At 40.0% G+C, this 16,252-nt stretch overlaps 1 protein-coding gene across 4 annotated transcripts in view; it reads right to left on the reverse strand.

The window, feature by feature from the left end:
* Positions 1 to 12,561, reverse strand: part of CPSF6 (cleavage and polyadenylation specific factor 6) — a 34,733-nt gene extending 22,172 nt beyond the window's left edge. For 2 of the 4 annotated variants that reach the window (XM_039471894.2, XM_039471893.2), the window contains exons 1-2: positions 12,424 to 12,560; positions 815 to 1,024 (exon numbers count right to left, since the gene is read on the reverse strand). In XM_039471894.2, coding sequence (XP_039327828.1) covers positions 815 to 1,024; positions 12,424 to 12,483 — 270 coding nt within the window. In that variant the 5' untranslated portion in view covers positions 12,484 to 12,560. Of the gene's footprint in view, positions 1 to 814; positions 1,025 to 12,423 lie in introns of all 4 variants that reach the window. The other 2 variants (XM_039471892.2, XM_039471895.2) reach the window with 2 other exon arrangements.
* Positions 12,562 to 16,252: the final 3,691 nt, after the last annotated feature.

Here is a 16,252-nt window from a genome sequence, read left to right on the forward strand (position 1 = left end):
GCCTGTGGTCCTAGCTACTTGGAGGCTGGGACGGAAGGATCACTTGAGCCTTCAGTGAGCTATGATTACACCACTGCACTACAGCCTGGGTGAAAGAGTTTTGCAAATTCTGTCTCCAAAAACAAACAAACAAAAAGAAATGTAAATAAAACGTTTAAAAATACCATGTTATCAAGGAAATGCAAGAGTGCCAAGTTTTACTGATTTTTAGATATACAATTTTTTTTTTAACTTCAAGTAAATTCTATAGGACTATTTTAATGATATTTAAAATGTAATGTTAATAAAAATATAAATATACATATGTGCAGTTAATAAAGCTCTAAATCAATAATCTTAGTCTCATAACAACCCAAATTAAAATATATACGGCAGTGCTTCTATAAATCAGATTTGAAATTTAAGAGCAGAAACAAAACTCAGATTTGTAATACAAATTAAATAATGGACACTATTTTTAAACCAGGAGTGATACCACGTCTCTTTCCTTTTACACTTGAAATCTGGTTTGAGACCCCATGTGAGCATTATTTTTAGTGAAACTGGGATATCTGAAGCAAGGTAAAGTGGTAGCATGAAAAAGATAACGGAAGACAAAACTAATTTAACTAGTATCTCCAACAAGAAAAACTGAATAACCACAAAACCCAAAACTAGCAAACAAATTTGTATTTCCCTCCTCATTGCACAAGCAAACACATACAGAGAAACAAATACAGCAACTTCAAACTTTTGATCTGGAGAAAAACATTAACTACTAGAACAGTTCAAAATCAATTACCAATAATTTAATTCATATATTAACTTTACTCACCCATGTTAGATTTCCAATATATAATGCAATTCTCTTTCCAGTATACGTATAGACAACATTCGGTGCTGCTCCTTTACCCACATCGTCACCAACAGTTGGTGGGAGAGTATCCATGTAATCCCGGTCTTCTGGGGCATCTCCATTATTTGCAGATGGAGATATGACATCGTCATACAAATCTATCTGATCATGCCCACCATATTCAGCTTCCTGAGATACAGAAATAATGCTCTAGATTATACAAAAGCCAAAATACTACTAAACAGATTTGAACACAAATTCAACTTTATGTTTTAAAAATCTGATAGAAAAAAGCCAAGGATCTCAGTACAAATCTGTTTTCACTTTCTGCAATAGATGTATTCTTGAACAGGCCTAAAAAGTTAATTTCTTGCTGGGCGCAGTGGCTCACATCTGTAATCCCAACTCTTGGGAGGCCACAACAGGCGGATCTTTGGTCAGGAGTTTGAGACCAGCCTAGCCAACAGGGTGAAACCACATCTCTACTAAAAATACAAAAATTAGCTGGATGTGGTGTTTCGCGCCTGTAATCCCAGTTACTCAGGAGGCTGAGGCAGGAGAATCACTTGAACCCAAAGGTGGAGACTGCAGTGAGCCAAGATCATGTCACTGTACTCCAATCTGGGTGACAGAGTGAGACTCCATCTAAGAAAAAAGGTTAAAAAGAGATTCACTCTTTTTAGTGAATCTTTTTTTAACCTCTTTTTTTTTTTTTTTTTGGAAGAGACTAGGTATCGATACATTGCCCAGGCTAGTCTCCAACTTTTGAGCTCAAGCAATCCTCCTGCCTCAGCTTCCCAAAGTGTTGTGATTACAGGCTTGAGCCACAGCATCCGGCCTAAAGTTAATTTCTTTATAATGAAACCTACTTTTCCACTGATATTATAATATAAAAAATAAGTTGTTTTGGAAAAAGAATAACATGGAGACAAAAGAAAGTAATAACAAAACTTTCCTTGGAAATACTCTTAAGTAGTAACACATAAATGCAAATAAACAAGTTTTTTAATTGACATTGGAAAAATCACCCCAAAATCCAAAGCCATTGTATCTTTAATATTTGACCACAGAAAAACTTATTATTTTCTATAGTATTCAGATCTTGATTTCTAACCCTAAGGAAGCTACTAGTTTTAGAAAAAAGTAGTGAGCTTAGCCTCAGGAAAGGAAAGAAATGTGGGCATGTAAATAATTCAGGATGTCATAATAAACGAACAAGGGAATGAGAAACTAAATACATGTAGAACTATCGAAATTAATTACCTCGAAAGTTGTATCATTTTCAGTGAACAAAGAGCTAATGCTTACCTGAATTCTTAGTTATCTGGTCAAGTAAATTAGCAAGAGAAAAGCAACAGACAACAAAACAGAGTACAGTAAAGCTTTGCCATTTAAAGCTTCACCAGCAGAATTAAAGCAATGCTACTGGGGGTCACTTACATGCCTAAATAATCATCAGGGAAAAGGAAAACTAAAAGGGAACAGACACAGGAGCAGGAATAATATAGAAAATGGAATTCAGTCTGTAAATAAGTACATGAAAAATGAAATGTAGGTAAAAGCAGAACACTCAACACTATTTAATTGCCTTTGATAACCAGTACTAGACCAAAAGCTTGACTAAACCTGTAGCACACGAAAGCCTCCATTTTTATCTTCTACTCTCCCTTTCCACAACTACTTGTGTTGGTGTAAACCATTTTATTCTTATGAGGTGGAACATTTGAGATAAGAAAATGACAATTACAAGACAACTTAAAAGTTGAGACATAATTTACAGATTCTCCCATTTACAATTTTCTAAAGAACTGTACAAAAAGCACATATCGAGGAGCTCATAGTTTTAGGGACTCTTAACCAAAATAATCCATAAATGGATAGAGAATGATCCAGAGAAAAGCATTTGTTATATGGTGGTAAACGGATCAACAAGGTATTACTATGGGCCTGGGCCACTGTTTTATTTAAAAGAGAGCCAGAATAAGATCTTTTAAAAGAAAAAGAAGAAAAAAGCCTAGAAAGGGAAATATCATTTATATACACAAATAAAGGAACCTCAAGTAATCATCAGGTAATCTTCTCATTAATGACTTATCCAGTTTCCTAATTACAGAAATCTTTACATATCAATTTTACTTGTTATGAGGTGGAATAACTATAAGACTTATTTAATAAGGGGTCTGGGATCTCAAGGTTAAATCAGAGAACAAAGCTATCTTTAACAAAGGGCAGAAAACTAAGACCACAAGTCACTGAATAATGCCATAATTTTATTTTGTTTGTACAGCAATACTAAAATAATCTTTATGAGTTTTTGTTAAACAAAGTAACATGCTCAAATTGCAATGACCACAGAAATTAGGAAAAACGAGGGTAAGTTTTGTTATGAAGTTTCAGTGTAGCTGAAGCTTCAGGCGCCGTGGCTGCAGCAGTAGTTCCATGCACTTAAGATACTAAAAGGTTTCCCACAAGGGGTGTTGGGCACGTTAAACTCTCTTGCAATCCGGTTCTGTACATCAAGTAGAATTATTAACATTATTCAAAGGGAGTTGAGTTTCCATCCTCCTCAGCAGAAACTATAATCACAATATATGGTCTGAGGGAAAGTAAAAAAGAATGGAAGGGTTATTAACAGCAGGACTAAATGTATTTTTATATTTACACTTTCACTTACATAAATAGGTGAACAGATTATTTGTGTTTTTATTAGCTATAAGTCTGTGAAAATGTTCACATAAGTAGACAAAAAATTTCAAGCATAATTGCAGCTACACTAACCTGGTACATCACAATCACTTACTATTTTTGTCCATCCATGAACTCCTATGTTGACACAAACCAATTTTCCACATTGATATGATACTACCAATATTTAGGATCAGCCATTTTGTCTGGGAGTTGTCCTGCTTCCAAGTGGTTGTAGTATGATCCTAATTAAGACCACGGTCCTGGGGTTTGATTTCCATGTGGACTAGTTAGCTTCACTCTGTTCCAAGGCCACAGCCTGTACTCTAGCCTCAAGAGTATACATTTAAACTTTGTAAAAAAAATATATATATATATATATAAAATAAATCTGAATGCATTTGCTGCCATTACTAAAAATGAAACTCAAAGCACACTTTCTTGCAGTATCAGTAATCTTCCTTTTAATCAGCTTCATATCACATTGATCCTCCACAGTAAAAAAAATACAGAATACACTGAACTTTGCTCTTACTTCATAAAATGAGAAACCATGTATAATGTTTGCATGAAAAATTATGCAAAATGTGTATCACAGGTCATATATAGAGCTCTGCAAGCCTACTGAACAAACTAATAAAAAGGTTTCCACTTTGTCAAAGAAATATTTAACAGTATCAAATTATATTACATGAGGCCTTTTCAATTATTACCTTTAATGACATTCAAAAACAAGACAAAGTCAACATCATCCCTCTCATTATCTTTATACCAAATGCTGACCCATCTCATCTACTGTTCATAGCAGCTAGCTAGCTGCGTTACATAAAGCTTGGAGTAAGCAACAGCTCTTAGAGTTTGTAAAAAGACTAATTTTTTTCATTCCCTACCATTCGAAATCACTACAATCATTCAAGGTATTCTCTCAACATTTTACACAAGACTATGCTCTACATAATATAGAAATATCTGTTGCCAAGCCAGAGAAAATGGATGATAAAATGACAGAAATCCTATACATTTCCTTAAAGTAAGGATGCTCAACATTTTCATTATCCCTGTCTCCCTTCCTTCAAGAATTTACTTTTAGACATTTTTTTCCCTAATTACCCTCCATACAATTTTAATATCACAGATATACAATACATACTATATACCACTACTGGGATGAACTTGTTAGCTGTCAAAATATTCAGCATTCTCCCTGAAAGGCCCGACATTTTTTTGGTGGTTCTAAAATTACAGTAGTATCATTTGAGGCTAGGCATGGTGGTTCATGTCTGCTAATCCCATTACTTTGGGAGGCCAAGGCAAGATGATCCCTGGAGCCCAGGAGTCTAAGACCAGCATGGGCAAATTAGGGAGATCCCATCTCAATAACAACAACAAATATATAAATTCGTACATTATATGATAGTATTAGTGAATGCACAGCAAAGGCCACTTGTTTCAAAGCCTATTTTAAATTATTTCCATTTAGAGAAATACATGAAGGGGGGAAGTTACATTTCACATTTACAAAATATATCCTATACCAAGGAAAAGAAATACTATACTAGTATGCAAAATCCAGTAACATAACCTAATGGATATATTTTTAAAGAAAATGTATCATTTTCAGGTTTTACCTAATTATGTTCTGAGTAGACAGTAAAATTGGCTAGTAATCCCTGTAAAAATCCCTTCCTTAACTAATGATAAGGAAGCCAATTTGGTACTAAAAAATATCCCACATATACCATAGTGGACAACTCATAGGCAACTAAATTAACTGCATTCATAAAAAACAAAATGGAGAAAAGTTCTAGCTTCCCTAAACACTTCTATCCACGTTTCTGAATGAATTCTATCTAGTTCATTCTCAACCTGACAGCTTTATTTCAGATGGTTTTCTAGTAAATATAAGTCATAAACAATGCTTCTCTGATATTTTCCATAATTGGCTCAACAATTGACTAGAATACATAATGACTGAATGTAAAAAAAAATGATTCATGACATAAAAACTGACTTTTCGGGTGTCTAGGTCTGTAACTTCAAAGTGAATTTTTTGTTCCAACTACCACCTCTATACACTTTCATTTTTTTTAAGTAATTTTTTTGTGTGATAAAGTTTCACTCTGTCACTCAGGCTGGAGGCAGCAGTGGCCCGATCTTGGCTCACTGCAGCCTCCAACTCCCAGGTTCAAGCAATTCTCCTGCCTCAGCCTCTGGAGTAGTTTCAATTACAGGTGTGTACCACCACACCCAGCTAAACTTTAGCAGAGATGGGGCTTTTACCATGTTGGCCAGTCTGGTCTCAAATTCCTTACCTCACTCCTGACCTCAAGTGATCTACCTGCTTCAGCCTCCCAAAATGCTGCAATCATAGGCGTGAGCCACTACACCTGGCCTACACTTCTATTTTAAAGTTGGGTGGTCAGATTACTAAATCTATGCTATCAGTGACCCAACTGCTTGACAGACCAGAAACCAAATTTCACATTAAGAGTTTCTGAGGCCGGGCGCGGTGGCTCAAGCCTGTAATCCCAGCACTTTGGGAGGCCGAGGTGGGTGGATCACGAGGTCAAGAGATCGAGACCATCCTGGTCAACATGGTGAAACCCAGTCTCTACTAAAATACTGAAAATTAGCTGGGCATGGTGGCGTGTGCCTGTAATCCCAGCTACTCAGGAGGCTGAGGCAGGAGAATTGCCTGAACCCAGGAGGCAGAGGTTGCGGTGAGCCGAGATCGCGCCATTGCACTCCAGCCTGGGCAACAAGAGCGAAACTCCGTCTCAAAAAAAAAAAAAAAGAAGAGTTTCTGAGTCCCAAAAAAGCAACAAAATATACTACTTCAATGCACAAAGTGCACGTTTCCCTAAAGTTCACCAAATTGTTTTGACTTTCCTCTCCAAATCAACAAAACTACAGATAAACAGAAAGTAATGGCAATTACAATATAGGACCTGTCAGTGTGCTCTAAGTACAGTAGTCCTCTCTTATCTGAGGGAGGTATGTTCCAAGACTTCCAGTGGATACCTAAAGCCATAGAAAGCAAGGAACCCTATATATACACTACATTTTGTCTTATACATACTTATGATAAAGTTTAATTTATAAAGTAGGCACTGTAAAAATTAATAAAAGAGAAAAATTATAGTCATGCATGACATGACAATGTTTTGGTTCATACACAGTATATAATGGTGGTCAGATTATAATGGAACTGAAAAGTTACTACTGTTTAGTGATCTTAGCCTAATGCATGACTCACATGTTTGGGCTCGTGTAAACAAACCCATTGTGCTACCAGTCATATAAAAGAATGATACATACAATTATATACAGTACATGAAACCTGACAATAATAAGTGACTGTGTTACTGGTTTATGTATTTATTATATTATACTTGTTTGTTTTTACTCTTTTCTGTATTAATAGAGATGGGGTTCTGACATATTGGCCAGGCTAGTCTCAAACTCCTGGTCTCAAGCAATCTGCCTGCGTTGGCCTCCCAAAGCACGGGGATAACAAGCGTGAGCCACCACACCAAGGCCAATTATACTATACTTTTTGTCATTATGTTAGAGTATACTCTTCCTACTTTAAAATGTTAACTGTACAACAGCGTCAGGTAGGTCCTTCATGAGGTATTACAGAAGAAGGCACTGTTATACCAGGAGACGGCAGCTCATGCATCTGACTGCCCCTGAAGACCTTCCTATGGGAAAAGATGCAGAGATGGAAGACTGATATTGATAATCTCGACCCTGTGTAGGCCTAAACTAATGTATGTCTTCGTTTTTAACAAAAAAGCTTAAAAAAAAAAAAAAAACAAAGGCCAGGTGTGGTCTGTCGCTCATGCTTGTGATTCCAGCCTCCTTTGGGAGGCTGAGGTAAGAGGATCACTTGAGGCCAAGAGTTTGATACCTGTGCAACACATTTTGTCTCTAATAAACTTAATTTTAAAAGTTTAAAAAAATAACAGAAAGGAGTTTAGGCCAGGTGCGGTGACTCACGCCTGTAATCCCAGCACTTTGAGAAGCCCAGGTGAGAGGGATCACTTGAGGTCAGGAGTTTGAGACCAGCCTGGCCAACACAGTGAAACCCCATCTCTACCAAAAACACAGAAATTAAGCAGGCATGGTGGTGTGTGCCTGTAATCTCAGCTACTCAGGAGGCTGAGGCAGGAGAACTGCTTGAACCCAGGAGGCAGAGGTTGTGGTACACCAAGATCACGCCACTGCACTTTAGCCTGGGTGACAGAGTGAGACTCCATCTCAAAACAAAACAAAAAACAAAGAAAAAAGCTTATAGAATAAAGATATAAAGAAAATATTTTATAGTTACACAATGCATTTGTGTTTTAAACTGTTATTACTGAAGAGTCTAAGAAGTCTATAAAGTAAAAACAGGCCAGTCACAGTGGCTCACGCCTGTAATCCCAACACTTTGGTAGGTCAAAGCAGGAACACAGCTTGAGCCTAGGAGTTCGAGACTAGCTGGGACCACACAGCGAGACCTCATCCCTACAAAAAATAAAAAATTAGCCAGGCATGGTAGCCCATGCCTGTAGTCTCAGCTGCTCTGGAGGCTGAGGCAGGAGGACTGCTTGAGCCTGGGAGGTCAAGGCTGCAGCAAGCCACAACTGCACCACTGTACTCCAGCCTAGATGACAGTGAGAAAATGTTTCAAATATAAGTGAAAACATTACAGCAAGCTAAGGTTAATGTATTATTGAAAAAAAGTTTAAATTTAGTGTAGCCTGAGTGTACTGTCCAGTTTATGACGTCTACAGTACTGTACAGTAATAGCCCAGATCTTCACATTCACTCAGCAGTCATTCACTCACTCTCCCAGAGCAACTTTCAGTCATGCAGGTTCCTTTCATAAGGGCCCTATACAAGTGTGCCACTTTTTATCTTATTTTTCTTATAACGTTTAATATATGAGAGCAAGGAACACCCTGACTTTTTATCTTTTATACCAAGATTTTCACTTACCTTTTCTATGTTTAGATATATTAAATACACAAATACTTACCATTGTGTTACAAGGGGCTAAAGTATTCAGTACAGTAATATGCGGTACAAGTTTGTAGCCTAGGAGCAACAGGACACACCATATAGCCTACATGTGTAGTAGGTTGCACCATCTAGGTTTGAAATGTAAAAGCACTCTGATCACATGATTAAAGCACCTAAGCATGGACTTCTCAGAACATATCACATCGTGAAGCGAAACATGACTGTATAACAATTTACTGTAATAAAAGTTACCTAAATATATTATCTCTCAACGTATCTTATTGTATGTAATATTTTCAGACCTCAGAACCACAGGTAACTGAAAACACAGAAATTGAAACTGTGGATAAGGGTGGACTACTGTGTCTAGGTATCTCTCAGCTCCCCTGCAGTGTACTCTAAGGATGGAGACTATCTAATCTTTGTATCCCTCGTTGTTGGCACATACCAGACACTCGAGAAATGTATTTTGAGTAATTCAATTATTATTACTATTTTTGAGACAGGGTCTCACTCTGTCACCCAGGCTGGAGTGCAGTGGCCAATCTCAGCTCACTGCAACCTCTGCCTCCTGGGTTTAAACCATTCTTCTGCCTCAGTTTCTCCAGGAGCTGGGATTACAGGCAGGCACCACCATGGCCGGCCAATTTTTGTATTTGATAGAGATGGGGTTTTACCATGTTCGCCAGGCTGGTCTGGAACTCCTGACTTCCAATTCTGTCCACCTTGGCCCCCCAAAGTGCTGGGATTACAGGTGTGAGCCACCACACCTGCCCTGAATTCAAATTTTAAATTATATAGTTTTGGCCAGAATTTTTAAATCTACAATTACTAAATATTGGGCTAGTAATTACTGCACTTGAGTATAAATCCCAGTTCAAACTGAACTGATACACTATTGAGTGTGAGACAGAATCACTTTCTCCTCAACTTCAAGTAGTATGGAGGTTTGGAAGATGTTCAAATCCTCCTTCTAAATGTTCTCAACTTGGTGACATTCAAAGACCTCTAACTTAAGAACTAAACAGAACCCATAGGAGTAGCCAGTGCCTTGTGCCTCCTCCCCCTTGCTTCTCCATTCTTAATTCACCTAGTGAAGAAAGGAATTCTATTAGTTTCACTAATTTATTCTCAATCTATCCCTAAACAAATTAGTTTCTGCTAAGACTGTTGAATGCCTCACACTTTTTTCTCTGTACTTCAATAAATGCAAATCATACTTTTTGAAATAATACTGTGCCTTACCAAAATACAGAAAAGCCTGACATGACATTTAAAACAGAAGATTCAGCAAGATACAGGGAAAAAAAAAACAAAAAACAAAACAAAAAAAACAGTAGAAAACTGAAATACAGACTATACCGGATTTCAAGGTATATAAATCCAACTAGAACTGCACTGGAAAACAAAGATTTTTAAAAAATGTTTACAACAGTTTTGAAGCCAAAATAAGTTAAAGCTGGCTAATACTTAGTAAAGTTATTTTACCCAACTACAATTAAACAAGAGTTCTAGTCTACGATAACTAGTAGAAATAAGGTCACCAGCTAATAAAGATTAAATCAGTTGTAAATAATTTTGTGGTCGCCTCTAAGATTTTGGAAAAATATTTCAATGACAGAAACATATTTTTAAAAACAGGATAAGCTTTGAAAATAATCAACTATCCTTTTGTGACCTTTTTTTTGGGGAGGAGGGGGTTACAAGAATTACCACAGCAAGCAGTGGTATGCAAAAGGATACATAAATCAATCAATTATTGATTGACCAATGATATGCAAAATAACAAAAACAATGCCTCTATTTAACCTGGCCATTAATCTATTCAAACACATAAATATTTTACTGGTAAAATTATACAACTGTTTTAGATATAATGCGGCAAAGTTACATTTAAAAGGAGTCCTTCACTGGGTCCACAAAACCAATCTCAGCACTTGCTATATCACTCCATCCAGCTATCTGAATAAGGGAGACGTCCCTCTCAAATTAAGTCTCCAAAACCCTAAAAATATTTCATTAAGAGGTACCGAAAAACCTTAACTTCTAAAATTGTGTCCCAATTCTTCTTTTATTGCGCATAGAAAGGTGAAGCAATGTATTCTCTGTAAGAAAAGCTAATAAAGGCAATCTTGAACATTTAACCATTGTTCCTTTACTTGCAGTTACGGCCCTCTTTTAAACTCACTGTTAACATCATTTGATAAATAAAAGGAAAAAAGTTTCCTAGAGGTCTTACAGGCGTGTAAGACCTGTAAGCGTTACAATCTGTGTTGCACTCGAGGAATCTGTCTGATTTGTAATTGACACAACTCAAGCTTTATATTTAAAACATAAGCACAATTTTTAAAACACAAAGATTTAAAAACTTAACCTTTGATTACAACGTATTACATCTATAAACAAATCCAATCTTCAACGGAGTAGCAAACATTTAAAGCCAACTGGTAGTTAGTTTTCTAGTATTTAAACCAGAGACACAAAGTCATTCCTGAAAAGTAGAACAGCAAAGATCTCTTGAGTTTGTTTTTAAAAAGCCTGAGCAACTAGTCACGAATATGATCGTTAATGGAGGAGAAATGAACACATTTGCTAGCAGAATTTTATTAAGCTTCTCATAAGGACCTGGGAAATACAAATAATAATAATAAAGCTTTTAGGAACACTGCAGTTAGGCATAATTTGATTTTTTAAAATGTGTTACTACATAAAATGCACTAAAGATAGGAACAGCAGGTTCAGACCTTAAACGTCACTACTCTAGCAACAAACGACATCTTTTGCAAGGATGTCCATTGTCAGACATCACAGCTCCGCGTTACCTCTAAGCCACATCGTTCAGGAAAACCTTGCATTCTCACTTTCGCCCAACCTTCCAAAAGGTAATGCAAGGGCCGGCGGGCGGGGCGGGGCAGGATTTAACGCTTTGTTTTCGAAAATAGGGTCTTATCCACAACTCTTAATTTTTAAACCACATCATAAGGATTTGGGGAGAACGTTCTTTCATTTTAACCACTATGAGATCTGTTTGGTGAGCTACCATCTTTTTGTTCCATCCAACCACCGCGTTTCCAATTCTTCCTTTTGGTCCCGGCCACACATCTTCACAGGAATTTTCATCATAAAGGCCAACAACGACTGGGCTTCAAAAGCACTGCAAGTCCTGGATTAACGAGGCAGGACCAGCGCGCCGACTTTTAAATACGATCTGTGTCTCCAAAAGTCAAAGGACTTGTTGCAAATGAGCCTGCACCTCAGCTGCCTTCATAAAGTGTGAGGGGAGGAGGAGGAAGGCGCCCCGCCGAAACCTGCCGTAAACCCGAGCAGCAGAGCCCCGGGGACTGGGCGCGCGGGATACAAAGGGCCGTGAATGCGGCCTTCCAAGAGGCGACCGTGCGCGGGCAGGGAGACAAAATGGAGCGATGGGAGGAATCGGAGCCCGCGCGGCGGCGGTAGGGACGGCGGGCGCGCGCCCCTCCGGGGCTTCCCCTCCGGCCAGCGGCGGGGGAGGGGGTGCGGCGGCGGCCAGTTCTCCTCGCCGCTTACACGCGGCCCCACTGCCCGGGCCTAGCGCGGCGGGAAGCGCCAGCCGGGTGCCGCCAACAATGGGGAGCGAGGCAGAGGCGGCGAGGGAGTGGCCGACGGCAGCTGCACGGCGGCCTGCGTCCGCGCTCCGGGCCCCGCGGCGGGTCGCCGCACCCGCGGCCCGCGAAACGACGCAGTAGAACGAGAGGCGAGGCAGGCGCCACGCCGGGGGTCGGCGGTGCGGCCCAGAGGCGGCAAGGGCGCACAGTCTGCAGTCGAGTCGGCTCGCCGCCCGCAGCGGGCCCCGGGTCAGCGTCCCGGCCGCAGCGCCGCCCGCTTCGGCGGTGGGGACCCGGGCTCTCACGTACCTGGTTGAACTCTTCGCCTACATCCGCGTAAATGTCTATGTGGTCCACGCCGTCCGCCATCTTCCCTCAGCCTCGGCCGCCGCCACCTCCTGCAGGTCCGCCCGCCGCGGCAGCAGCAGCGGATCTAGCGGCGGGGGCGGGGCGTTGCGTCACTTCCGAGGCCCGAGGTAATGGAGGCGGGGGCGGCGGGGGCCGGCCGGGGGCGGGAACTCTGCAGCCCGGCCGCCCTGCTGGCTGAGGAGAAGCCTCGCCTCTGAGCGCAGAAGCCGTTTCTTTTGTGTCTGGGTGAAGCTCGGCAGTGGGGGACCATTTCTTTGTCCTAGTCGCGCATGCAGCTTACCAGTGGGTCCCACCTGTTTCCACCTATCGTCTTTTCACGTTGCCTCTGGCACACTCAGACGTTTTTGTTAATATTTTCATGTCTCCGTTTTTCTTACGTTTCTCACATCCAGGACTTCTAAAGGTGGAAGTCATATGTCCAGGGTTAAATTCAACGTGTAACCCCTGGACGTTCTGTGAGCGCCTTAAGACCAAAAACAGTGACTTGATTCTGCGTCCTCAGAGACCAGCAGAGTTTTATGTGCATCGTAAACGCTAGACACCTGTCAGTGGTTATATTTGTCTGCTGTTTATGTTGCCATTTCCATCTCTAATCATCATGGGCTTCTTTCCTCTCCCCTTCCTCTCGCATTCATTGCCCTTCATTTTCCCCTTAGATCTGCAGTAGGTTGTCTCTGGCATAGTTCAGATGCTTCTAACATTAATGCAGTCATCTTAGTGCCTACCCAAGAGAGTGGAGGTATCTTGAGGCCAGGGGCTTTTCTCTCTCAGATCATAGAATGTCCCAATGGGAAGGGAACTGGAAAGCTGTCCTTAGGTCCAAACATCTCATTTTGGAAGAGAAGACTGAGGCCTAATAAACAGAAGTGATTTAACCAGGTCACATGGTCAATAAAGGTCGGAACATTCAGCCACAATACGTTATTCAAAGTTGTCTCTCCAGCTTGAAGCCTTCCCCTATATTCTTTATTTTTAACTCATCAAAAATATGTATATACCATATTACAGCATGTCTCCTGAGAACCAGACTGGCCAGAAATCATTCATAGAATGATAAGCCAAACATCTGTAAGGTTGAGCATCTCTAATCCAAAAATTCGAAATGTTCCCAAATCCAAAACTTTTTGAGCACTGACATGATGCCACAAGTGGAAAATTCCACACCTGATCTTATGTGCCAGGTCACAGTCAAAATGCAGTAAAAACTTTTCATGCACAGAAATAACTAAAAATGTTGTATGAGATAATCATCAGCCTATGTATATAGGTTATATGTGAAACATAAATGAATTTCATTTAGACTTTGGTCTCATCTCCAAGATATCTTATGTATATGCAAATGTTCCAAAATCCCCCAAAATCCGAAATCCAAACAGTTCTAGTCCCAAGCATTTTGGATAAAAAAGACTCAAGTCTACTCCTGGTATGGTGGAAAAAGCTTGTTTGCCATCATGGACACCAGTCTAGTGATCTGGGTACCCATTTCTAATCAGACCTTTTATCAGCTAGCTAGATGACCTCAGTCAGGTTTTTAACTCTCATCTTCAATCTCAGAACCTTTAAAATACAGGCAATAATATCTATCTCACCAAGTTGAAGGCTGGTGATAATTTAAATGAGTTAATATGTAAAGTGCCCTGTCCTGTTCGAAGAATCAGTATTTAGATATGAATTCACTTTCTTTCATGGGGCATTATTGAAGAAAAGAGACAACAAAATTTAAAGGTGAGAGCATTTTCTAGATTGGTGGTGTGGTGGGCAGAATAATGGCCCACCATAGACGTTCATATTCTTATCCTCGAAATCTGCAAATATGTCATCTTTGCAGACATGATTAAGTTAAGGATCTTGAGGTAGGGATAGGGAGACCTCGATTGCACCTCAGGCTCGAAGTAATCGCTAGGGCATTTAGAAGTGAAAGAGGGAGGCAATAGAATCAGAGAAGATGCAATGATAGAAGCAGTTTATTTTCTTTCAACACAATTAAAAACCGTTCCAGCCAGCACAGTGGCTCACGCCTGTAATCTCAGAACTTTGGGAGGCCGAGGAGGGAGAATTGCTTTGAGCCCAGGAATTTGAGACCAGCCTGGGCAACAAAGGGGTATCTTGTCCCTACAAAAACATCAAAAAATTAGCGAGGCATAATGTTGTGTGCACCTGTAGTCCCAGATACTCAGGAGGCTAAGGTGGGGGGATCACTTGAGCCTGGGAGGTTGAGGCTATAGTGAGCCATAATTGTACCACTGCACTCCAGCCTGGGTGACAGAGTGAGACCCTGTCTTTAAAAAAAAAAAAGCCGGGCGCGGTGGCTCAAGCCTGTAATCCCAGCACTTTGGGAGGCCGAGGCTGGTGGATCACGAGGTCAAGAGATCGAGACCATCCTGGTCAACATGGTGAAACCCCGTCTCTACTAAAAATACAAAAAATTAGCTGGGCATGGTGGCACGTGCCTGTAATCCCAGCTACTCAGGAGGCTGAGGCAGGAGAATTGCCTGAACCCAGGAGGCGGAGGTTGCGGTGAGCCGAGATTGCGCCATTGCACTCCAGCCTGGGTAACAAGAGCGAAACTCTGTCTCAAAAAAAAAAAAAAAAAAAAAAAAAAAATTATTTCAAGGCTCTGACTTCTATTGTTGTTTGTAAAGTCAGCTGTCAATGTGACTATTGCCTCTTTGAAGTTAATTGGCCCTTTTTTTTCTGGTTGCTAAGATTTTTCTCTTAGACTTTAGTTTTGTGTTCTATTACCACGTGTGCTTGGAAGTGTATTTCTTGTTATTTATGATGCTCGGGATTCACTGACCTTCTTGAATATATAGATTGATGTATTTTATGAGTTTTGGAAAATTCTCAACCATTACCTCTTCAAATATTATTTCTGCCCCTACTCTCTTCTCTCCTTCTGTGACTCAAATTAAATATATGTGTTCAGGTACAGTGGCTCATGCCTGTAATCCCAGCACTTTGGGAGGCTGAGGGGGGTGGATTGCCTGAGGTCAAGAGTTCAAGACCAGCCTGACCAACATGACAAAACTCTATCTCTACTAAAAATACAAAATTAGCTGGGCGTAGTGGCACATGCTTGTAATCCCAGCTACTCAGGAGGCTGAGGCAGGAGAATCGCTTGAACCCAGAAGGTGGAGGTTGCATCTGTAAGGTTGAGCATCTCTAATCCAAAAATTTGAAGTGCCCCAAATCTGAAACTTTTTGAACACAGACATCATGTCACAAGTGAAAATTCCACACCTGATCTTATATGCCAGGTCGCAGTCAAAATGCAGCCAAAACTTTGTTTCATGCACAAGATAGCTAAAAATATTGTGTGACATAATCTTCAGGCTATGTGTATAAGGTATATGTGAAACATAAATGAATTCCCATGTAGACTTAGGTCCCATCTCCAAGACAAATGCAAATCTATAAATATTTTACACTTGCTGTCATTCCAGTTTACTCCAAATAAGTTAATACCATAATCTCCGTAGGAACATGAGCTAAGATCATACCATTGCACTCCAGCCTGGGCAACAAGAGTGAAACTCCATCTCAAAAAAAAAAAAAAAAATTACACACACAGACACACACACACACACACACACACACACGTGTGTATATGTTAGATGTTTTTATTCCATACACTATTTCTCTTACCCTCTTTTTAAAAGTTTTACATTTTTAAAATTTTTGTCTCTCCATGCTTTATTGTAGGTAGCTTTTTTCTGGTATGTTTTCTAGATGATAATTCTCCCTCCTATGGTATTAAGGTCATCTATTG

The sequence above is a fragment of the Saimiri boliviensis genome, chromosome 7 (genome assembly GCF_048565385.1).
Source record: "Saimiri boliviensis isolate mSaiBol1 chromosome 7, mSaiBol1.pri, whole genome shotgun sequence".
NCBI classification, from domain to species: Eukaryota; Metazoa; Chordata; class Mammalia; order Primates; family Cebidae; genus Saimiri; species Saimiri boliviensis.